Raw genomic sequence first — 22609 nt, 5'->3', positions numbered from 1 at the left:
ATTCAAGCCCCCCTCTCTTTTGGGCTGAATAATTGAGAGCCAAGCTACCCTAGCATGAGTGTCTGAGGTACCATCCAAGCCCGACCAGAGAAAATTTTGGATCAATCTCCGCAATTGGCCAATGCACGCACGAGAGAAGCACCAACAAGAGGCAATAAACCAAGCTGAGGCAAGCAAAACCTGATTAGCCACCAAAGCTCTGGAGGCTAAATCTAATCTCCTGGAGCTCCAATGGAGGAGCTTCTTCCGGATACTCATAAGTACCGGAGCAAACTACTGTGCAGGAGAAATATCAATCCCAACTTGGCATCCCAAATATCTAGTAGTACATCCTCTGCTGATCCAAGTAAAACCAAGCTCTGCACCCCAATCAACTCTCGGTGAATCACTAATCCAAAAACCAACAGATTTGTGCCAATTAATGAGTGCCCTTGCTGCTAAACAGAACTCCTCTAGTGCTACCCGGAAGGAACATAAGCATAAATGTGAAGCCTCCGTTTTCCCCACCGCCTTTGCTCAGGCCCCCAAGGCAGCAACTAGGGGGAAGTAGCACAATGAACCTACAGGAGTTGGAGGCATACATCAAGACAGTGGAGGACAACACCAAGAAATTACTGGGCGAACAAAAGAAGGTGCTGGACAGGGTTCTGAACCAACATGAAAAACAGTTGGAAGGCCTCCGCAAGGAGATACAGGGAAAGAACAACAAGATTGAAGAACTGACAGCCCAAGTGAACAACCAGGAAGAGGTGATTCAGATGTTGAAAGAGACCCAGCTGCAGCAAACAGGAATGCCAGAGGCTGCCCCAATGATAGGGGAACTCCGGGCAGAAATGGAAGCCCTAAAGGCTACGGTCAAGGACCATACAGTGGAGGAAGGGGAACTGAATATTCAGGAGGGTTTAAGGACGGACTTGGAGCAGCTGAAAGCTGTGAATGATAAGCTGCGGGAAGAACTGCAGACCACTAAGAAAGATTGGGTGGAGGTGGTGAAGAAGCACAAACCCCCACAGAGCATCATACATGAGACTCTCGAGGAGGAGAAACGCAGGAAGGATAGGGCCCTGCATGGGCGAGTACGGGGGCTACAGGCAAGGGCTTCCCCAAAGGAGGATGCCATGACGCTTTGCCAGATGCTAGGAGTGGACGGGATCGCCCCCCCCCCCCTTTGCAGATACATGGAGGGCAGGAAAGGATATGACACGAGAGCGACCCCTCATCATTAGATTCCCTAATGCCACCAGCAGACAGGCCTTCTTAGACAGGTGGGCTGCCCTCAAGGACACACAGGTGTACATGGGAGATGATCTCACTCACCCTCGACAGCCTCCGGGGTCAGATCGCAGACCCCTAGACCCAGCCCTCAGAGCCAATCCTTTTCCCGAAGTTACGGATCCGTTTTGCCGACTTCCCTTACCTACATTGTTCTATCGACCAGAGGCTGTTCACCTTGGAGACCTGATGCGGTTATGAGTACGACCGGGCGTGATCGGCATTCGCTCCTCCAGATTTTCACGGGCCGCCGGGGGCGCACCGGACACCGCAAGACGTGCGGTGCTTTAAAAGCATACAACAATCATAGCTATAAGCTGGAATGGAATAGAATCACCCCAATATGTAAGGTGATCTTAACCACTATTGAGGAGCATCATGGTGCCATGAAAGACCTATGGGACTAAAGGAAAAGAAAATGCCATGGTCCCACTCCCACATAAATACAACGTTCTTTGCTTGTGTGGAACGAGAGGACCCCCAAATACAAGCCCAAGTAGCCATGAGAGTATGGATGATATCACCCCATATAGTGCTAATTCCATTAGACTAAAAAATATGAACACCCTCAATAGCCTCCATACATCTAGCTCTCCAAATCTAGCATGCTGTAATACTAGCAACAATCTCCCAAACTAGTGTCAATCCTCGTTCTGGGGAGTGTATAATGTGAGTGAGTGACATCTTGCAAAACAAACCATGCTGGGCAATACCTCTACGAATGAAAATGGCACTGTCTATATCATTGCCCTCATAGAAAAGCTGCAGACTAGACTAGGAAAGCCAAGCAACTTCCCCCAAGTAACGTGCATGGCATGGCTACTCAATTTTCCCACAAGTCTATAGAACCCCAAATATGCTATGTAGTGCTGCACTCCCATAAACAATGCTATACAGTCTCAAAATTTGCCACACATCTTAGGCATGTAGGTGCTACACAGAAAACTGATCTCCACTGATTGGTGGGGAGACCGGTCCTCACCAATAAAAATAACCAAAAGAAATTAGAGATCTAGATCCTTCTATATAAATGCCAAAGCCTGTGTCAATATCTATGCTGTATCACTAGAGAGATGTCATAACTCTCCCAATGAGGCCTAGGAGTAGGGATCCTATGCAATTGTTGAGTGATGCAGCACAGGTGGCACACCGGCATGAGGCGATGGTGACTATTCATGAGGCCCGCAGAGCAGGCAAGTGGGCTATCTACAGAGATGGTAGAGTCATTATCACTGAGCGCCGTCCCAAATAGGGACACGGGGTCTATGAGACCAAACACCTGGGGTTGGCAGTATGGAACTGCAATGGCATGTTGTGGTCGAATCCAAGAGGCTTGAGCGAGATTCTCACAAGCAGGGATGTCATTTTTTATACAGAGACTCATCAGAGCCCTGAGAGGGGCTTACCATACATAGCTGGGTATGAGTGGGAGTCAGCTTTTCAAGGTGAGACCCGTACATCAGGAGGAGTACGTGGCTCGGGGGGGGGTAGCTGTCCTTTTTAGATCCCATCTCCGACAGATTCTCAGCATCATCCGGAGGGACGAGGATGCACGATATCTTTGGGTGCGGCTACAGCTTAGCAGTGACAGAGTCATCCACATTGCTCTGTGTTATTTTGCACCACGCCACTCCCCTTACGTCGCACAGCATGGCCAGTCACCGTACTCACCATTATATGAGGATATCATGTAGTTCTCACAGTTGGGGGAAGTCCTCCTGCTCGGGGATTTCAACGCCAGAAAGGGAAGTTAGCAGGTCCCACTACTCAATCTAGACGATCCTATCATACTACAGGAGCTAGACATCACTGACACAGGGCAGCAGCGATCATCACAGGACCGTGAGGAGGTCACAGTGTATGGGAAATATTTCTTAGAGTTGGAAGCTGCACGTGGTTTCGTTATCTATAACGGGATGTCCCGATGGCCCTCCTCCGGCGCCCTCAGCTCCTTCCCTCACTCAGGAGTCAGGAGGTACTAGCACTGTGGACTACCTTATGGGATCTCCGGCTTTGGCACACCTTATCCCCGACTTCTCCATTCCGCCACCCCTTTTGAGGCTGACCATTCCTACCTCTCTTTCACTCTTACCTGCACACCACCCGTCCCTCCACCACCCCCCCCATCTCACATTACACTCAGGTCTTCTTTGATCACGAGCTTGACCTTGTTTACTCCAACCACATCTACCGCGAACTCCAGGATGTGGAACCTACTATGCCCCTATCCACCCTCACAACCAACTCACCACCATACTCCACACATCCGCCACAGCTTCTTTCATATGCACGCGGTGGTCTACTGCCAAGCCACCTTGTGGTTCCATGCCCCAGAACTGTTGGTATGATGACGAATGTTGGGCCACACGCTCCGGTCTTAAGCATGAGGTACAGATTGGGCAAATCACGAAGCGCCAAGTGCAACGGATTTCTCAACGGCTCACCTAACGCAAGAAACGGGAGTTCTATGCTCGGAAAGAGGATGAGTTATACCGACTTTTCTTAGGGCCGAAGGGCCGATAAGTATGCAGCCAGACCGATAAGTATGCAGTCGGGACCGTCCCGAACCCCACCTCGATAAGCAGTTGGTTACGATCTTGTTCCGTCGTCGGAAAAGGGGTGCTATTCTCACCAATTGTTCCCGGTTCACCTCGTGAGGTTACTTCCCATTCTTAAGCATGGATTATTATAGGATAATCTTCGTTTGCTTTTTTACTGGAACGTTTCCCATTCTTAAGCATGGATTATTATACGATAATCTTCGTTTGCTTTTTTACTGCTGACAGCACGTAGTGCGGGGGCAGGGTTCGAACCCGCAGTCTTCAGGTCATGAGCCTGACGAGTTGGCCATTTACTCCACCCCGCGATTGATCTCTCTCGGCTAATTTCCTTGGTGAATCAACTAGGAATTTATACCAAGGAAATTTATGCTAAAAATAGATGGGTGGAAGAGGGTTGCGGTTTGATGGCCGAGGAGTCCTTTTTATCGGTCCTGCCCCGCATGAAGCAACCTGGCGGAGGTTGCTAAGGACCTATCCATGAAATATCTGTTATAGGAGGCAAACCACCTATGGGTGATCTATCTTGTACTGCAAAGAGACATGGAGGAAACTCCGAGAACATTGCCCTCCCACACCTATCACCTGCCCGGACACATGGCACTCCTATGCACGCTCCCTCTATCATATCCCCCATCAGCCACCCCTACCCCCACCACCAGATCCCCGCCCCACCACCTCCACCTTCTTCACAAAGGGCATGGTCCTCAAGGCCATTCGTAGACTACACAATGGGCGAGCCCAAGATCACGAGGGACTCACTGCCGAGTACATCTCGCATGCCCATGATACCGTAGCGCCCCTACTAGCCTACATGTTCAATAGAGCCCTTTGTGAAGGATTTCCACCCTCTTGGTCCACCAACACCATCACCCCCATCCTCAAAGCCGGAGATCCACTTGATCCTAATAACTACAGGACGATCATGATTGGCCACACATTGGCCAAACTCTATGGATCAGTGCTAGAAGCGGAGCTCAGTTCATTTGCAGAGAGCCAGGGATGCAGAGCCTCAAGACAGGCTGGCTTTCGGAGGAGCTACTCTACCCTTGACCACATCTTCACCCTCCGTGCCATCATCAAGGAAGGTAGAGTACGACACCACAGGATTTACTGCTGCTTTGTGGATTTCCGCAAATCTTTTGATACTGTACCCCGAGCCCGCCTCTTACACCGTCTACAGGAGATCGAAGTCCCATCTAACATGGTTTGGAGCATCATCGCCCTCTATGAGTCCGTCACCGGACGAGTGAGAGCCCCAGGAGGTACATAACAGGAGGTACATCACAGGAGTATGGTATGCACTAGTTTCCACTTGGTTATCACTATATGGGCTCTGCATGGACCGCCTACCCCCCCGTCAGTACAGTCCCCACAGGTACCCGAGGCTTGCCTTGGAGTCCTCCAGATAGCTAGCACTTGAGGGGCACTCTGGAGTATGGTATGCACTAGTTTCCACTTGGTTATCAGTATATGGGCTCTGCATGGACCGCCTACCCCCTTCAGTACAGTTTGGACTCCCCTTTTCTCCGGCTATCTCACGAGGATACCAACCGGGTTATCTGGCCAGATCTTCTTAGCCTCTACACACATTGCACATGGATCACACCCCCGGAGCTCCCCACAAAGATGCACTTTTACAGAGACCACTTCCTCACACTCACTGAGGATGGATTCATCCAGCAGCCAGGCTACTTGAGTGTTCACATGTCCCATGCCATGCGGATTGCGATTGGCCAGATACGGGTTTCTTCCCACTACCTCAAAGTAGAGACAGGTAGAGCTGAGCACATCTTCAGAGCCGGGAAGCTCATACGGACACCTAGAGAGGAGAGGATCTGCCGACTATGCCGCACAGAGGTTGAGACGGAGGAGCATTACATATGCTGCTGCCCAGTATACTATGAGATCCGCAGGAGGTTTCACTGTCTATTTCATGAGGGATTCGGTCCACTCTCCAGGATCATTGACTTCGAGGACCAGCGTTGCCTGGGCCTCTTCCTGCTTGAGCTCCGCAGACACAGGGACACCTTCTTGAGACACAAGCCCCAACCTCTCTGCCCCCTCCCTCAACAACCAACCATCACCAGTTTCTTTCGGACTCAGGAGGTGGAGGACACCAACATAGTGGATCTTGTGGACCCTCCACGAGCTGCTCTGGGCCTACCTCGCCCGAGAGGAGTTACCTTGGACCGAGCCTCTACACTCCAGCGTGCCCGACGCCCTCGACCCCTCCATCGGCCACGATCACCTCATCAGCTCCAGATCCAGGACATGCTCCACCGCCATCGAGCTATCTTTCCACGTGATATAGCTGAGGGAGACCTCTCGGCCATACTCGTCAGCCCCATGCTTGACATTTTGGACAGTGGTATACCATCTACTCGGAGCTGATGTTGCTCCCATGTTTTTATGTCCTTAGTATTCCATGATGAGTTTCCATGGACAGTTTTGTATCACCCCAGGGAGATAGCTATATTTATGTTTTCTTTCTGTTTTATTTTCCATTCCATGATGAGATATGCCATGGACATTATTGTATCACTTTGGTCTCATAGGCCCATTGGGTCTCTAGTAGACGCTTAATATATCTTTCTTTCTTTCTCTCTCTCTCCATATATCCATCAGTATCATAGTCATGACGGCTGTAGTACAGAAGCCTCCATAGCCACTGATCTAACATTGGTATCAAAGCTGTGGTCGTATGTGCACTGCACCACCATCAACAGGATGTTGCCCATCTTCACGTTCCCAGCACCTTTTGTGAAGTGCGCTTGTGTTTTGGTTGCAGGCGGTCTCCCGTTCTGCACCATCCAACATTTTGGTGGCGCCACTGGCAGCCTTACCCACAGGCCTCCCACCGCCACCGTCTACATGCAAATGTAGTGCCCCTCTCCAGACTAATATGGAATGGTGGTAGTTTGTCCATATAAAGCCCATGTGAGTATACCATCGGGTAACCCTAGCATACCACACCCGGTCGTGTCATTGCTATATGCTAGTCACCTGGACAACCCCAATGCCATCCCAGGGAGAGTTCGTGTTTTGTCCAAGGTGTAGATGTGGTGCATACATACTACATGGTGAAGCACAATGGCCCAGGGAACCAAATCTAGACATAATTATCTATTTCCTTTACTTTGATAAAGTTGATGTCAATATATATGTTTCTAGAGTCCTTGTGGTTTTGAAGGATAATATGCTTTTCTGGTTTAAAATTTGTGCAGTTTGGTAAACCAGTTCTCATAGAGAATGTGGGAAGTGAGCTTGATCCAGCGCTAGATCCAATATTATTGCAGCAAACTTTTAAACAAAGTGGAACCTTGTGCATCCGGCTAGGTGACAGCATATTGGAATACTCTCCGCAATTTCGCCTATATATCACCACCAAACTCAGGAACCCACATTACAGCCCAGAGCTTTCTGCCAAAGTCAATTTGATAAATTTCATGATTACTTTAGAAGGGCTTTTTGACCAGATTTTAGGTATATCAGTGGCAAAAGAGAGGCCTGACTTAGAGGAGCAGAAGAATCAATTGATAGTGCAAGGTGCTAACAACCAGAAACAGCTTAAAGAGATCGAAGACAAGACACTAGAGGTTCTGTCACGGGAAGGAAACATCCTGGAAGATGAGAGTGGAATACAAGTAAGTCTGGCTGATTATCAGATTAATGATGGATTGAATGAGCATTAAATTCACCAATGAGGTGATAGCTCAAGTGGTAGAGGTGTTTGTCTAGGACCAGGAGGTCCTGGGTTCAAAACCCCACATGGTGCTTCCTCAGCAGCATCGCCTACGAGTGGAGTTAAAATTGGTAACTACGGGAGGATCTTAGGCCTAAGGCCAGTCGGGAAAAAAATGAGCATTAAATTCTAAGGTTTTTTTCTTTCAGGTTCTTTCACAATCCAAACTCCTTGCTGAAGACATATCTAGGAAACAAAAAATTGCAGAAGATACAGGGGCAAGAATCGATGAGGCTCGGAACGGATATAAACCAGCTGCCAAGCATGCAGCAAACCTGTTCTTCTGTGTCTCAGGTAATATTAAGTTGTACTTTATAGACTTTAGAACGTATGATCATTTGTCAGTATAGTTTAAGTGTAAAATAATTAGGCTGTTTCTCTCATACTCAAGAAAGTCACTTCACAGACAATTTGACTGTTATGTTGCAGATATGGCAAATATTGAACCAATGTATCAGTATTCTCTACCATGGTTTATAAATTTGTTCGGCTTTTCAATTGAGAAGAGTGAGAAGTCTTCTGATCTCAGTGTTCGTATCAAAAAGCTCAATGACCACTTTACCTTTTCATTGTACTCCAATGTATCCCGGTCACTCTTTGAAAAGGACAAGATCCTTTTTGCATTTTTTATGTCAATCAAGATACAAATGGACAAGGGAGATGTAGACTTGGAGGAGGTAAGGGCTTTGAATTCATCTTGATATACTTGTCGCTTGTGCGGTGACTGGTTTGAGTTCTAATGGAATAATGGAATTCTTAAATGTAGTATTTCCTTTGCTTGGTCCTCTGTATACTCTTGCAGCTGAGCTTTTTGATGACTGGAGGCATTGCTCTTGAAAAGCAACCAGAGAAACCACCTCAGGAAGAACTATCTTGGCTCAGTGAAAAATCTTGGAATGAGATATATCGGTTATCTAAGGTATGTCTTGAAATTAGAAGGAACTCAATTTTCTGTTCTTTATCTACCATAGTGACTTGCCACAGTTTTTTATTACATCTAGCTTTTGTAATAATTCACCTCTAACACTCTTAAAAAAGAACTCATTATAAGGGACTTTTTTCATGAAAAGGACTTCTATTAAGGATGATAGAAAAAATACAAGAGCCAAGATTCAATGATTCACCACAGCATTCATAGCATAAATGAACCACATAGGTGGATGGAAACACCATGATGGACTCAGAAAAGAATGGATAGTCTTTCCACATTCACTGAGGAAGCTGTTCCCCTTGACAACCACAGATCGGGAGGAACCATGTATCCTCGACCAAATGGCCATAATGTTTGCATAATATCAGTCCAGATGCAATGGCTATCCAAAAGATCGAGCCTGTTAAGCTCACACTGGAGCTTTCCCCTGTTGCCCACCTGCACCCGTCCCGGTCACAGTCCCCACCTTCCCCTTCCTTCTGTTTCGCCATTGCCCCTCCCTCCTTCACCTCAGCCTTCCCTGCCCTTGCTCTGCCTCTGCACCTTCTTCATCACTGCTGCTAGCCCTTCTGCGCCTCCTGCGCAGCCAGCAGGCTGTACGCGCCCCCAGTCCCCTCTTCCTTTGCTCCTCCTCGGCCTCCTTTTACACTTTGGTGTTGCCCTTGCCTCCCCTTGCGCTACCCAACTCTCTCTCTGTCAGCCACTCTCCTTCCTCCTGTGCGCCCCTGTTCCTCCTTCGCACTTTCCGTCTCGGCAGCTCTCCCTCTTCCGTCACCTGTTTTCCTCCGCATAGTTTCTTTGCTTCTGGGTTGTTCTTCATTGGCAAGAGTAGGCACTTCTGGTCTTCGCCTTCTAAGAGGGCTCCCCGTCCGAGGCCACCATCCCTTGCCTATTTTCAGAGGTGGACCTCCAGTTTTTAGCTTCAACAGTATCCTCCCTCACGGCCTCTTCTTTGGTTTGCAATTGTAGGGAGCCACCCTACGCACGGAGAATTCCGGGATTTGCTCCAGGCAGCCTTCATTGGTAAGCCCGGAAAAATCAACGGCATCCATTTTCTTGTGTTTCATGTGGAGTTTGATTCACTCGCACAGTGGTTGATCGTGTGATGCAACAGAGTCCCGTCACAATATGAAGTGCTCCGGCATTCTTCACAAGATGGCACCATGGCTTCTACCTTGCATCTGACTCCCTGGCAAGTGTGTCCGGCTTCCCCGTGACGATCTACTTCCCCGGCCTCTGGAACCTAGTTTTGCAAGGAGGGCACGGCACTTCTACTTCTGGACTTTTTTCTTTTCCAGAAAAGATAACTTCTACTAAGTATGAAAAACTTTACAAAATGGAGATTTCACACCAAGCAAGGTGGAGATCTCAACCAATCAGGAGCCCTGTGCTGCCAATAGGGTCCCGAGTGAGAGGATGTGAAAAAGATACCAATGTCCCACTCTCTCATAAACTGGGCGCGCTTCGTCTCCACAGCCCTCGAAGATCCCTGGATTCTGGCCCAGGTAGCCATAATGGTGTGAATAATATCACTCCAAATCCTACAAAGACACTGAGAAACAAGAACTGGAGTACCCTCAATGGCCTCAGTGCATCTAGCCTTCCAGATATTCCAGGCTGAGATGCTAGCAATAATCTCCCAAGAACTGTCTAACCTCTGTGCCGGAGGGACAAAGTGTGAAAGTGGCAAATCCTGAAGGCAACACTGCCGAGCAACTCCTTGCCTAACCATAATGGCCAAGCTCCTGTCAGTCCCCTCGAACCTCAGCTGAGGCCCAGACTGTGTCAACCAAATGATAGAACCAAAAGAAATGATAGCATCCCTCTTAATCCTACGAAAGAGGTGTGCAATCGCAGACCAAACCCTCTATGCTTCCCTGCATTCCCATAAACAATGGTAAACTCACTCCGAAACTCCTGCACATCTAGGGCATGCTGGGCAAGCACCAGTAACAGACCTCCACTGATTGGTGGCCAGACCACCATGAAGGGAAACCCAGATAAAGGAGGAATTCTGTGGCTTCCTATAAGAATGCCACAATCTCCGCCAAAATACCCTCTGAATGTCAATCGAAAAGCCGTAAGACTCCCAATGGGGTCTAAGAGTAGGGACACTCTGAATGTGTCCCAAGATAAGATGTTTGGCATTCCACACCGTATAACTGAAAAAAGGCATGCTTTTCAAAGGGTTACAAGCATCCTTCCACTCCCACTCACCGGGGTCCCAATGCAAATGTCTGATAAGGCAGCCACCAAACAACCAAAGGCTAACACTCTCTGTGATCATCCCTGGCGGAGGGGAGGGGGGGTCAACAAAGACATGCTTCCCTAACTTGCCAACAACTCTGACAGGACGAATCTGGGAACCCTCAATAAGGTCGTGCACATCACATCTCTCCAGCTGCCATCCATCCTGTACAGAAAAAAAGACCGGTACATCATCCTCCCTAGGCAAGGAGATACCCATAACCTGAAGAGGAACACCTGTCCTAGAGAAAACCCCAAACCAAGAATGATGACAACCTTCCAGTAATCCAGTGGTTGGGAATGGCTGCATCAATCTGTGCAATCCTCCGGCTAGAGCCTCTCAAATGCTGCGTGAAATCCAATCTCTGCACCTCGGTAAGGCTCTGAGACCTCTTCCAAGCCAGCACTATGGGGCATAGGGTCTCCCAGCCAGCCCAGAGAATATGCATAGCTGCCCCAAGAGGCCTACCATGCACATCTAAGATCAAATCATTCCACAGAATGGGCTGCTTGTTAGCTTCCTCCGCTGAACGCAGGGGGATGTGTACCAAAAAACTCCTCAGGCAGTCCCAGGCCCGTAGGAGGGACCTAACCAGGGGGGACGAAGGGGAGCAGTGAACTACATCTGAAATAATAAAGTGTGAGCTGAGAGTCCAGTCACCTTCGCGAACAGGGACACATTGCGTGATCTGTTGCATGAGAAAGTCCTTCCACGGCTCAGTGCCTAGAAGAAAGCCCCTAACAACAAGCTTACAGAGCAAAGCCTTACATTGCACCTTGGGGTCAACGATATTCAATCCCCCTTCCTGCTTAGGCCTGATAATGGTTTCCCTAGCAACTCTAGCCCTGGTGTGTGCATTTCCATCAAGCCCTGACCAAAGAAAGTTCTGAATAAGGCGACGAAGCTGGCCAATGCATCCCTTATGAAAAATCCAGCACGAAGCAATAAACCAAGTCGTGGCTAGCAAAACTTGGTTAACCACCAAAGCTCTAGAGCCCAAGTCGAGCTTCCTCCTACTCCAGTGATGAAGTTTGCTTTTATTGCTGAAGAGCACTGGAGCAAACTCTTGTGCAGGGGAGATGTCAACACCCACCTGACAACCAAGGTATCTGGCAGAGCATCCTCTCTCAATCCAAGTAAAACCAACATCTGTACCCCAATCTACAAGAGGAGAATCACTGATCCAAAAACCAACTCATTTATGCCAATTGATAGTAGCTCCTATTGCCAAACAAAAGGCCTCCAAGGCTGTCCGGAAAGCACATAAACAAGCATGTGAAACCTCAAGGAACAATGCCGTATCATCTGCTAACTCAGAGTCCAAAAGCTCTTCCTCCATGCATAAAGGCAGCCTGAGACCCACAACACCAGGGGCATCCCGAAGAAACCTGCTCATATCCTCAGCTACACTGAGGTACAGTAAGGGGGCGAGGGGACAGCCTTGCCTCACCGAACGGGAAATTTGAAAACACTCGCCGCGTCCCCCACAAGCTAAAACAGTGCTATGAGCCTCCCTGTATAAGCAGGATACCCCCCTGATCCAATTTTGGGAAAACCCCATATGTGCCATAGTGCCCTCCAAAAAATTCCAATCCACTCTGTCATAAGCTTTTTCAAAATCAAACAAAAGAATGGCAAGAGGCTGCTGACTAGACTCTGCCCACTTGACAGCTTCCCAGAAAGAAAAGATGTTATCAAATATACTCCTTCCTCGGAGGAACCCATTCTGTGTATCATGGATAGTCCTTTGGAGAAAGATCTTATATGCAGATCCAAGGAGAGTGATGGGCCTCCATTGTTTGATGTCAGTCTTGTCCCCACTCTTGGGGATAAGGTGAATCAGCCCCTTCATGAGGTATGGCGGCATCATACCCGACAGCCACATTTCCTAAAGGCCAACAATGATAGCATCTCCAATATGATCCCAAAAAAGAATAAAGAAGGCGGGAGAAAGACCATCATCCCTGGGCATGAACCACTGGAAAGAGCATGTACTGCATGAAGGAATTCATCCTTCGAGAAAGGGGCATCCAGGGAAAAACACATAGCATCTGTAATGAGCCTAGGCATGCACTCCCAAACTTTCTACCATGCCACATCTCTCAGAGGAGAGGGCACCTCTACAGTCAACAAAGACCAATAAAAATCTGAAGCAATACCCCTTACCTTATCAGGTTCAATCTGAACCTCACCCTGTGAATCCTACAAATACCTCACAAATTCCCTGCCATGGGAAGGCCTGTGTGCTGAAAAAAACTCTTTGTTGCATCTGCCACCCATCTGAGTCCAAAAAGCCTCGTTCGCATGAAACGCGAACTCAGCCCTCCTGTCCATGGCCAACTGCAGCTCTGCTCAACTATGGTCAAGAGGTCTGTAAGCCAAGACGCATGTGGATGCTTTTCATGTTGAGCCTCCTTCTTCTTGGACAAGGCAGCGCTATGATAATGATGGCTGGTCCTCTCAAGCGCTAGTGCAATATTATGACGAGGATCGGGACCATCACAAGATCTCCATCTCTCTCTGATCTCAAGGGAGATGTCAGCATCTAGATAAAGAGAGTTGGGGATACGGACACGGGGAGAGGCCAAGCGAGCCCCAGGCTCCCTGAGACACAAAACGACGGGGCAATGATCGGATTTGGTGGTGCGAGGCATAATAGCAATGGTGCCTCCTCTGTCCAGGGACCAATCATCCACATAAAATCTATCCAGACGTGCAAAGATTCTCTCACTCCCGCTCCTACGGTTATGCCAAGAGAAAGATAAGGAGTTTGGCCTTCTTTGGAAGTCATCCTTAGTCCAGCAATCCCTGCCAAAGAAAGAGAGCGTGAACCTCTCCCATGAGGCTCGCTCCAAAGGGTGTAAACCCCCTTCGCGTCGTCCACCCTTCTTGTCAGAAGGTTGCTCAACCATATTGAAGTCTCCTCCCACTATCCAATGATCAACTTGGGGAATGACATTTGTAATGGTGTCCCAAAAGGCCACCCTTTCACCTCTCACGTTAGGTGCATAGATATTCAAGATTCCTAATTTCTGACCCTCATGCATGATCAAGATCCACTGCGCTCTAGCAGGGATGATAACACCATGCCCAATAACATGAGGCATAATAGATGCTGCCACTAAAATGCAAACACCCCCTCTAGTCCCAACAGCAAGGACAAGTAGGTGTGGCCAGAAAGCATCTTACCAGTTTTGCCACACTGAGATCTATCCAATTTGTGTTCCTGCAACAAAAGTATATCCATAGACCCTCCTATAACAACAGCAGGGTGAAGCTGGTCCTTCAGAAGGCGCTTCCAACCACGGGTGGGAAGCCCTCCAAGGCCCTGAACATTCCATGAGACGATTCTCATGGAAGAGAAGAGGGTTTGACTCCCGATCTAAGAAGACGATGGGCAGCTTGAGGACGCCTCTCATAATGCTGGAGGACGGGATAATCCACGGGGCAAAGTCCACTGACATGCCCTTGTCCGAGGCCCTGCACAGTACGTGCATATATACGAGAAACCTGTGCACCCTGCAAGGCATCAAGGGCAATGGCATCATGTTGAAAATTCTGCAATACATGATTCCCACTGCGTTGAACATCATGCATATCGCCCCCTGCAAGTAGAGAGGACTCAGCAAAATCATCCTGATCTGATATATCATCTCCCTGCAAAGAAGCATGAGCTGATACATCCCTCTGCCTAGAAACATCATCTATCTGAGGTACAAGATCCGAGGAGGTCTTCCCATCAATCGCACCAGGGGGGCGCACGTGAGAGACAGCTCGCCACACCTGGCGGACTGTAGGATGGGAAGGATCCAAGGGAGGTGGCGCCTGAGAAGCACGCTTGCGAGACCTCCTGCGACCCCGAGCCCGAGGGCAATCTCGAGCAAAGTGACCCTATTGGTGACAAACCCGGCACTAATCAGGTTTACCTGCAATCTCCATACGTTGCTTCAAAAGACCACTAGGGCCCGGAAGCAAAACATAGTCCTCAAAGAGCTCACAGTCACGGGCAAGAACCATGACCCTAGGGACAGCATCCGCTGCGGCAGTCACCACCTGGGCAGAAGATGTCGGCAAGGCGGAGGGGGGGTGTTGGAGATAAGTGCACACTAGGTGTACTTCTTCTAGTATAGTCTAATGCCACGTGGCACTCAGGGATTTATCCCATATGCACTCATTCTCTATCTTGTACTTCTCACCTATATATTATGGGTGTCACATCAATGAAAGTATCAATCTTGTGTCTTGTCTACACTCATCTCAAGGTATGTTTAAGCTTTGTGTCTTGCTCTCATTTCAGTTTCAGTTTTTAGCTTTGTCTCTCCCCCATTTTTCCTACATGGTATCAGAGCAGGTTTGTTCGCCCTCAAGCTTCCTGGTGCTCATTCTCGGGTTTCTGGCCTTCTTCTTCATCTCTGGCTTCCTCACCGATCACATAGAGTCCAATCTGTTCACTTCGACACGCAAAACCAGTGTCCTGAAGCTCCAGGTTGGTCTGCTGGGAATGGCACACTCTTTGCAACAAGATCTGGATCGTATAGCTGAACGAGCTGACACTTCTACTCCTGAAGGACTTCATCATGTTCTGACAGAAACTGTCCTTGCGCTGTTGAGGCACCCTGACTACTGCATCTCTGGCTACTCCTCGGCGGATGTCAAAAGGGACTCCGAGGCTGGAGAGAAGTTTTTCAATGAGCTTTCAAGCTTCCTTTGCATCTACGCCTGCCCTCAGGCGCTTGGTTCGGTTCTCTTGCTCATGGCTCAACGGTTGACCACGTGGGTTCGCCTACATTATCGGCGCACTTCACGCCATTGCGACCCGTTCATCTGGCTTGGCCTGCTGATGGCTGCTGTGAGGGCCGCCGCTTTCACACCAATCGGGCTGTATCTCCTCCCTCCGCCACCTATGTATGGGCTCAACCGATGCAGATCCCTCTCACCTCTCTCCTGCGCTTATCCTCCACCCGCTTCAACTCGTCTCTCTCTACTTCAACGTTTCTTTAGCTCGTGGTTTTTCAAGCTTCAACTGGGCGACTCTTTCTCTCGATGGCATCTCTCTAGGTGCAGCCCGTGCTGCCCCTACCCTCATCGCTGCCCTGTTTGCCTCTGCTCCGCCTATTGTTTCTGCTCCAGCTTGCAACTCAAGTTCTGCACCTCTGCTCTCTCCGGTTTCTCTGGGTATCGTGGTTTTGTACTTCATCTCTTTCTATTTGCAGAATTCTCTGTTTGCAGCAGTCTTTCTCTCGGGTTACCCCTGAAAGGGTGGAAGACCTGAGGTAAAACCAAAATGGATTATCTTTCTATGCTGCAATATTTTTAGTTCTAGTTTATTCTTCAAAATTAATTTTCAGATCTACTCTCTATCTTGTACGGGATTAGACACTGCCAAGTATGGTAAGACCTTCCCATCTCTCACATATCTGTCTATGCTTTCATGCTATCTACCACCAATGATCACCAATGATGTAGATCATGGGGGTAATGTCATGTCTATTTGGACTTATCTTTGTACCTACCCAAGAGGCATCCCTGCATTACTCACTCTAGCAGGAGGATTGCCCTTGAGGAGGGATTATTAGTCAAGGTCCATCTCTCTGTCTATCTACAATCAGTCAGTCTCTTTGTCTATGAGTCTATCCTGTGTGTCTATCCTGTCACATGTCTTTGACACTCTGTCTATCAGTCTATATGCCTATCTTTTGTGGATTAGCTACCCACATTCTCTTTGGCATTTTGTCTATGTCCCCATTTATCTCCTATTTTGTCAGTCTCTCTCATGTCTATCTGAAAGTCTCTCTCTCTGTGGGACCACTCTACTGGCTGATTGTCTCTCTCTTTGTCTGTCTATGATCCACTCTTGTCCCTACCCTTGTGGACCCATATGAGGATATCACTTGAGGAGGGGTGTCTCAGGATCTTTGTCTGTCATGTCTTGTCTCTCAGTCTATCAGTCTTTATGTCTGTCTTCTGTCTTCTAGTCTTGTCCATCTTGTCTTCTAGCTTGTCTCTCAATCCTTGTCTGGTCTCTCTGTCTTGGTCTTATCTTTTGTCATGTCATAGTCTTGTCCTTTTGTCTTCCTCCTAGTGTCCACTTAAGGAGGGTGTTGGAGATAAGTGCACACTAGGTGTACTTCTTCTAGTATAGTCTAATGCCACGTGGCACTCAGGGATTTATCCCATATGCACTCATTCTCTATCTTGTACTTCTCACCTATATATTATGGGTGTCACATCAATGAAAGTATCAATCTTGTGTCTTGTCTACACTCATCTCAAGGTATGTTTAAGCTTTGTGTCTTGCTCTCATTTCAGTTTCAGTTTTTAGCTTTGTCTCTCCCCCATTTTTCCTACAGGGGGCACTTGAAGAACCAGCCCAAAGGCGGACCCGATGGCCTCAAGCATAGGCCAATATGCGCGAGGAAGAGCTGGGAATCTGAGAGTAATCGAGAAACGGTTCCAGTCTTCCTCAACAGGGCCAAAATAGCTGGAGTAGGGAATAAAAAAAAACCTTCCTTGAGCCCAATGGCAAAGGGCTGCCCTTCAAAACCTCTGAGGCTGCGTCCTCGGAATCAAAATCCACTTGGAAGAAACCTCTTCCAAGCAACCTAACATCTCGAAAGTGTGGAGCGAGGTCGGAAGGCATAGCCGCCAGGACCCGATCCCGAGCCTGGAGACGGGAAGGGTGAGATCCAAATATTCTGGCAATGAGGGTCGTTTTGGAGTCTTTCTCAATTTCGGCGAAGAGGACAGCGAGCTTGGCTTCGGAAAAAACAATGGTTTGCCCGGTCGAGGGAGAATGATTAGCCATGATGCTAATTGAAGAAGAAGGCCGACTTGAATCCGGATGAGGAGCAATCCGAACCAAGGGGAAAAGGTAGGCAAGGAGGCGAAGGAAAGGAAGGGAGGGTGGAAACGGGAAGCAAGGGGAGGGGAGCTGAACATATAAGGGAGTCTGCCAAAAAGCCAAAAGTGTTTCCCAAAAAAAGAGTTAGAGAAACGAAGGCGAAGTAACATGGAAATTTTGCGGATGAAGGCCTTAGTGCTGGAGCACGTCCAAAACAAATGAGGCACTGTTTCAGAAGGGGCCATGCATCGAAGACGAGAAGCAGATGCAATCTTTCGTTTAGCAAGAGTGACCCCCACAGATAAGGAACCTGTAAGACAACGCCATAGGAAAAGCTTTTGCTTGAGAGGCAATTTACTCCTCCATAAATTGCGAAGATTCTTTCGCCACCAAGCAAGTGATTTTGTCATATGCCAAAGAGAATTAGCATGTGAATGAATCCATGGTGATGGCTGGAGGAAAGAGTATGTCGTCCTAACCGTTAGGTCACAAAGAATAACAGGACGAGAATTTGAGCCCACCAGGTGTAATTGCCAATCCTGTAATCTGTCCCTGTTAGATAAAGGAGGGATGGGAAGAAAAGGCTGCAGCAAGTCAGCAATTTTCCCCCAAATGAACCTGTGATGCATGGCTAGTGGATAGGAGGCCATAGCCTGAGGGAAGGAAAGCATTTGACCAATAGCATCAACAACATCATTTATGCACCTAATCCCCAATTTGCTGAGATTGTATGCCCGAATCGGCTCTTGCAGGGCCAATGGAGAATCAAAAACAGCACTCCAGTAAATGCTTTCCTGCCGAAGGGAATTGGCATGAGACAAAAGGAAGGGTGCCCAATGAGCATGCGAAAGGACCTGTTTCCAATCGCAAATAAGTGAAGTGGCAAAAGGGCAGCCCAGGATAGAACCTACAAATCTGCCCAAAATGACCTCCCAGTGATCATACATACATACATACATACATATGTATGTATGTATGATAGATATATATATATATATATATATATATATATATATATATATATATATATATATATATATATATATATGTATGTATGTATGTATGTATGTATGTATGTATGTATGTATGTATACATACATACATACATACATACATACATACATATATATATATATACATATATATGTATGTACATACATATATCATGTACATACATATATATGTATGTACATACATATACATACATACATATATATGTATGTACATACATACATATATATGTACATACATACATATACATACATATACATATATATGTCATACATACATATACATATCTATACGTATATATACATATATATATACATATACATACATATATATATATATATATATATATATATATATATATATATATATATATATATATATATATATATACATATGTGTGTGTGGTGTGTGTGTGTGTGCGTGTGCTATTTATCTGAATATATATTTGGGTTCTATCATATGCTCTGTTTATGCTAGTGAACCACTTATGTACCGTTTTATATAGTTGTGAGGTTGTCAATGTTCACAAAAAGAATCCTTTAATTTTTATCGCCTAATGTATTTTGAGCTCTCTCTTTACAAAACATTGTCTTCATGTAGCTTGACATCAGTGTAATCTTTGTGTGCTTTACCATGATCTCATTAAATGGCATGTTGGTTGTCAATAGTTGAAAATTTTCCATGAGTTGGACAAGAGCATTCAAAAGCAACCTCAAGAATGGTGTGTAGTATTCGACAGTCAGGAACCTCATGTAAGATCTTATTTTATTTGAATTATTATAATTTCCATTCATAAAGTACAAGTTGTGCCAATATTGTTGTGTCTAAAAACATTGGTTAATAAGACAAAGACCCCAAGACAATGTTTCACAGGTGGAGCAACTTCCAATGCCATGGAATTTTGAGCTAGATAGGTTTCAAAAAATGCTGATATTGCGATGTCTGCGACCAGATAAGGTTCGTTTTTTATATAGGTACAAAGAGTTGTATATGTTGCGTGCATGCATGCATATTTGATTGTGCACACTTACATACACATGTGAGGTCAAAAAAACCTTGTTAGTGTTTGGTGCTATTCTAACATCTTATGTACTGTTCTACCTTGAACGCAGCTCGTATTGGCAATTGTAGATTACATTGCTGAGACACTAGGCCAGCAATTTATTGAGCCATTGCTATTAAACTTAGAAGTCTGCTATAATGATTCATCTCCTACGGCTCCATTGGTGTTCATACTCTCTCCTGGTTCGGATCCCATGTCTGTGTTAATCAAGCTTGCTGGAGACCATGGAATAAAACTACAGTCAGTCTCACTTGGTCAGGGACAGGGACCAGTAGCTATATCTGCAATAAGTGAAGCTGCTCGAGAAGGCTACTGGGTCGCATTACAAAATTGTCATCTTGCCCCTTCTTGGATGACCACTTTGGAAAGGTATTGGGAGAGCGAACTTACTCCGGAGAAAACACACCAGAAATTTAGGCTTTGGCTGACAAGTTATCCATCAGAAGCATTTCCTATTTCAATTCTCCAAAATGCTGTCAAAATGACCAATGAACCACCTAATGGATTGAAGGCAAACATTGCGGGTAGCTACCACATGCATCCAATCTCAGATCAGGAATTTTTCAATAATTGCTCCAAGGGAAAAGAGTGGAGAAGAATGTTGTACGCACTGTGCTTCTTTCATGCAATAGTTCAGGTACTTACTAGCTTCCTTGCTATAATCTGAATTTTTTTTTAATCTATGCATTTTATGGATTGAATTTTTTTGATGAAATATACAACCTCTACAGCAAGGCATGAGTGTTCTAGGCTTTTGTTCATTGAGGGTGCCCATTTGGTCATTTATTAAAGGGCAACCATTCTCGTTGTGCTTTGATCCGGAGACTGGGCGAATTTATAATGCTTGGCATGCAAGAAGCATGCAAGAACACCACATGATTTGGCTGGTTGTATAGGCTAGCTAGTGTCCTCTACGACTTTATTCCATGTATCTCCCCTCTTCCACCCCTCAATTTCTGGCTTTTCATGCGTCTGACCGGCCTCCATACCCCAAGTTGCCCGCCATTGCCCTGATGCACCTCTACAGCCACTTTCCGCCAACGTATGGTTTGCTGCTCTATACCCCCATCCCTCCTGGGTATTTGTTACCACTGTTGCAGCTGCCTAGGCTTCCCACTCTGACGATCCCTACCCACTGCTGCCAACACATAGCTGTTGCATCCTGGCCAGCTGTGTTGTAGCAGCCGTTGGAGAAAGCAGATGCGGGTAGTCACCGTGCCGAGTTGTCTGTAAGCCCAATGGAGCGTGCAGTGACATATTCAACCACGTGTCCAAGGGATATAGATAGAGAGAGAGAGAAAGAAAGAAAGAAAGATATATTAAGCGTCTACTAAAGACCCAATGGGCCTATGAGACCAAAGTGATACAATAATGTCCATGGCATATCTCATCATGGAAATGGAAAATAAAACAGAATGAAAACATAAATATAGCTATCTCACTGGGGTGATACAAAACTGTCCATGGAAACTCGTCATGGAATACTAAGAACATAAAAACATCCAAAAAAATAGGAAAAAAATACGGAGAGTGAGGAAAAGTGGGAAGATACTAAATACGGGCGGGCACACCCACAACAAAGGCCTTGACATAGTGTACAGACAGGAGATGACTGCTAACAGAAACATGAGAACCTACTTGAGACAGATGCTTCCAAGATCAGAGGAAGAGGCAGATAGACAGCCCATGTGGAATGATCTTATTAGGGATGACCTTAGTCGTCTCCTAGGTGCTTCTAGTTACATGCAGACTTGCAGTGGCCAAGCTGAGAGAGATGCGCACCGACAGTTGGATCTTGGAAGGTTTTTAATCTTCCTATTGATCAAAGAGAGGCCTGTAGTTAGGATCCCAAAGGAGGATTGAGAGATTGATGCAGTGATCCCTCATGAGTGCCTTACTCACACATTCTAGGATGAGTATCACCCCAGATGGCTAGGTGCTTTCTTCAAGAGAGGTGTACCTCTACAGGTATTGGGCCACAACAGCAGACGGACAAGGATCAGGAGGGAGACGGTGTATTCTACACTATCTTGGTAGCATGGAGATTGATGAGATGCAATACTGAGGTGTTTATTCCAGATATTGTCATCCATCCTATGAAAATAGTGGGTCGCTTAGGGAAGCATTGGTCTATCGGCCCCCTCCCTAAGTCTACGACTCAAGGATCTTGGTGCCTTTGGCTATATGGTGGATGCCCCATCAAATTTTTTCATTAGGTGTGGGAGTGAATTGATACAGCCATCCCTTTGAAGAGTTTGCCTTTCTTCAGTTACACACTGTGGAATGCCAAATTGTTGCTACTCGGATAGATTCAAAGAATTTATACCCTCAGTCCACACTAGTATAGCCACTAAGGGTGCCCACACTGGACCATTCTGGTCCAAGCATTTGGTGGACCATCCAGCAACAAATCTCCTAAAGCGCACCACCAATGGATACAAGAGGTGTGCCCACATTGGACCGTCCTGGTCCGAGCATTTGGTGGACCGTCCAGCAACAGATCTCCTAAAGCGCACCACCAATGGATACAAGAGGTGTGCACGCACCGACATTGAAGGCACCGCACTGTCACCCCAATGGGCATCTGCCAAAGATAGGAGATGACACCGACTCCACGGACTCCACCGCCTCCACATGATTCCTCAGCTCATCCTTGGGGATCATCCTTTCCCATTTAGTCTTGTTCATTGAGTCCTGTAGTCACTGTGTTATACCGTCTTGTTTCATCCGACCCACTATGAGCACTGTTGGGTATGCATGGTGTAGTTAGGGGCATGTAACAGTTTCTCGGGAGTAATGCAAGTAATGTTTACAGTATTCTTGTCATTGTGCTATGCTTACATTCTAGTCTATTTTAAGTGTACATTGTGTCGTGAGTGTTGAGGACTCCAGATATACTGTCGAGAGGAGAACCGCCACTTTAGTGTGCCGAGCAACCAA

At 46.9% G+C, this 22609-nt stretch overlaps 1 protein-coding gene across 1 annotated transcript in view; it reads left to right on the top strand.

Annotated features, from left to right (window-relative positions):
- LOC147605195 (uncharacterized) overlaps positions 1-22609 on the top strand; it is a 204783-nt gene that overhangs the window by 146356 nt on the left and 35818 nt on the right. The window contains exons 35-41 of the mRNA XM_086794295.1: positions 7058-7477; positions 7725-7869; positions 8005-8252; positions 8378-8494; positions 19275-19358; positions 19480-19563; positions 19719-20306. Coding sequence (XP_086650421.1) covers positions 7058-7477; positions 7725-7869; positions 8005-8252; positions 8378-8494; positions 19275-19358; positions 19480-19563; positions 19719-20306 — 1686 coding nt within the window. The remainder of the gene's footprint in view (positions 1-7057; positions 7478-7724; positions 7870-8004; positions 8253-8377; positions 8495-19274; positions 19359-19479; positions 19564-19718; positions 20307-22609) is intronic.

The sequence above is a fragment of the Cibotium barometz genome, chromosome 60 (assembly GCF_041138505.1).
Source record: "Cibotium barometz isolate CiBa-2024 chromosome 60, ASM4113850v1, whole genome shotgun sequence".
NCBI classification, from domain to species: Eukaryota; Viridiplantae; Streptophyta; class Polypodiopsida; order Cyatheales; family Cibotiaceae; genus Cibotium; species Cibotium barometz.
This window is presented reverse-complemented; position numbering and strand designations above follow the sequence as displayed.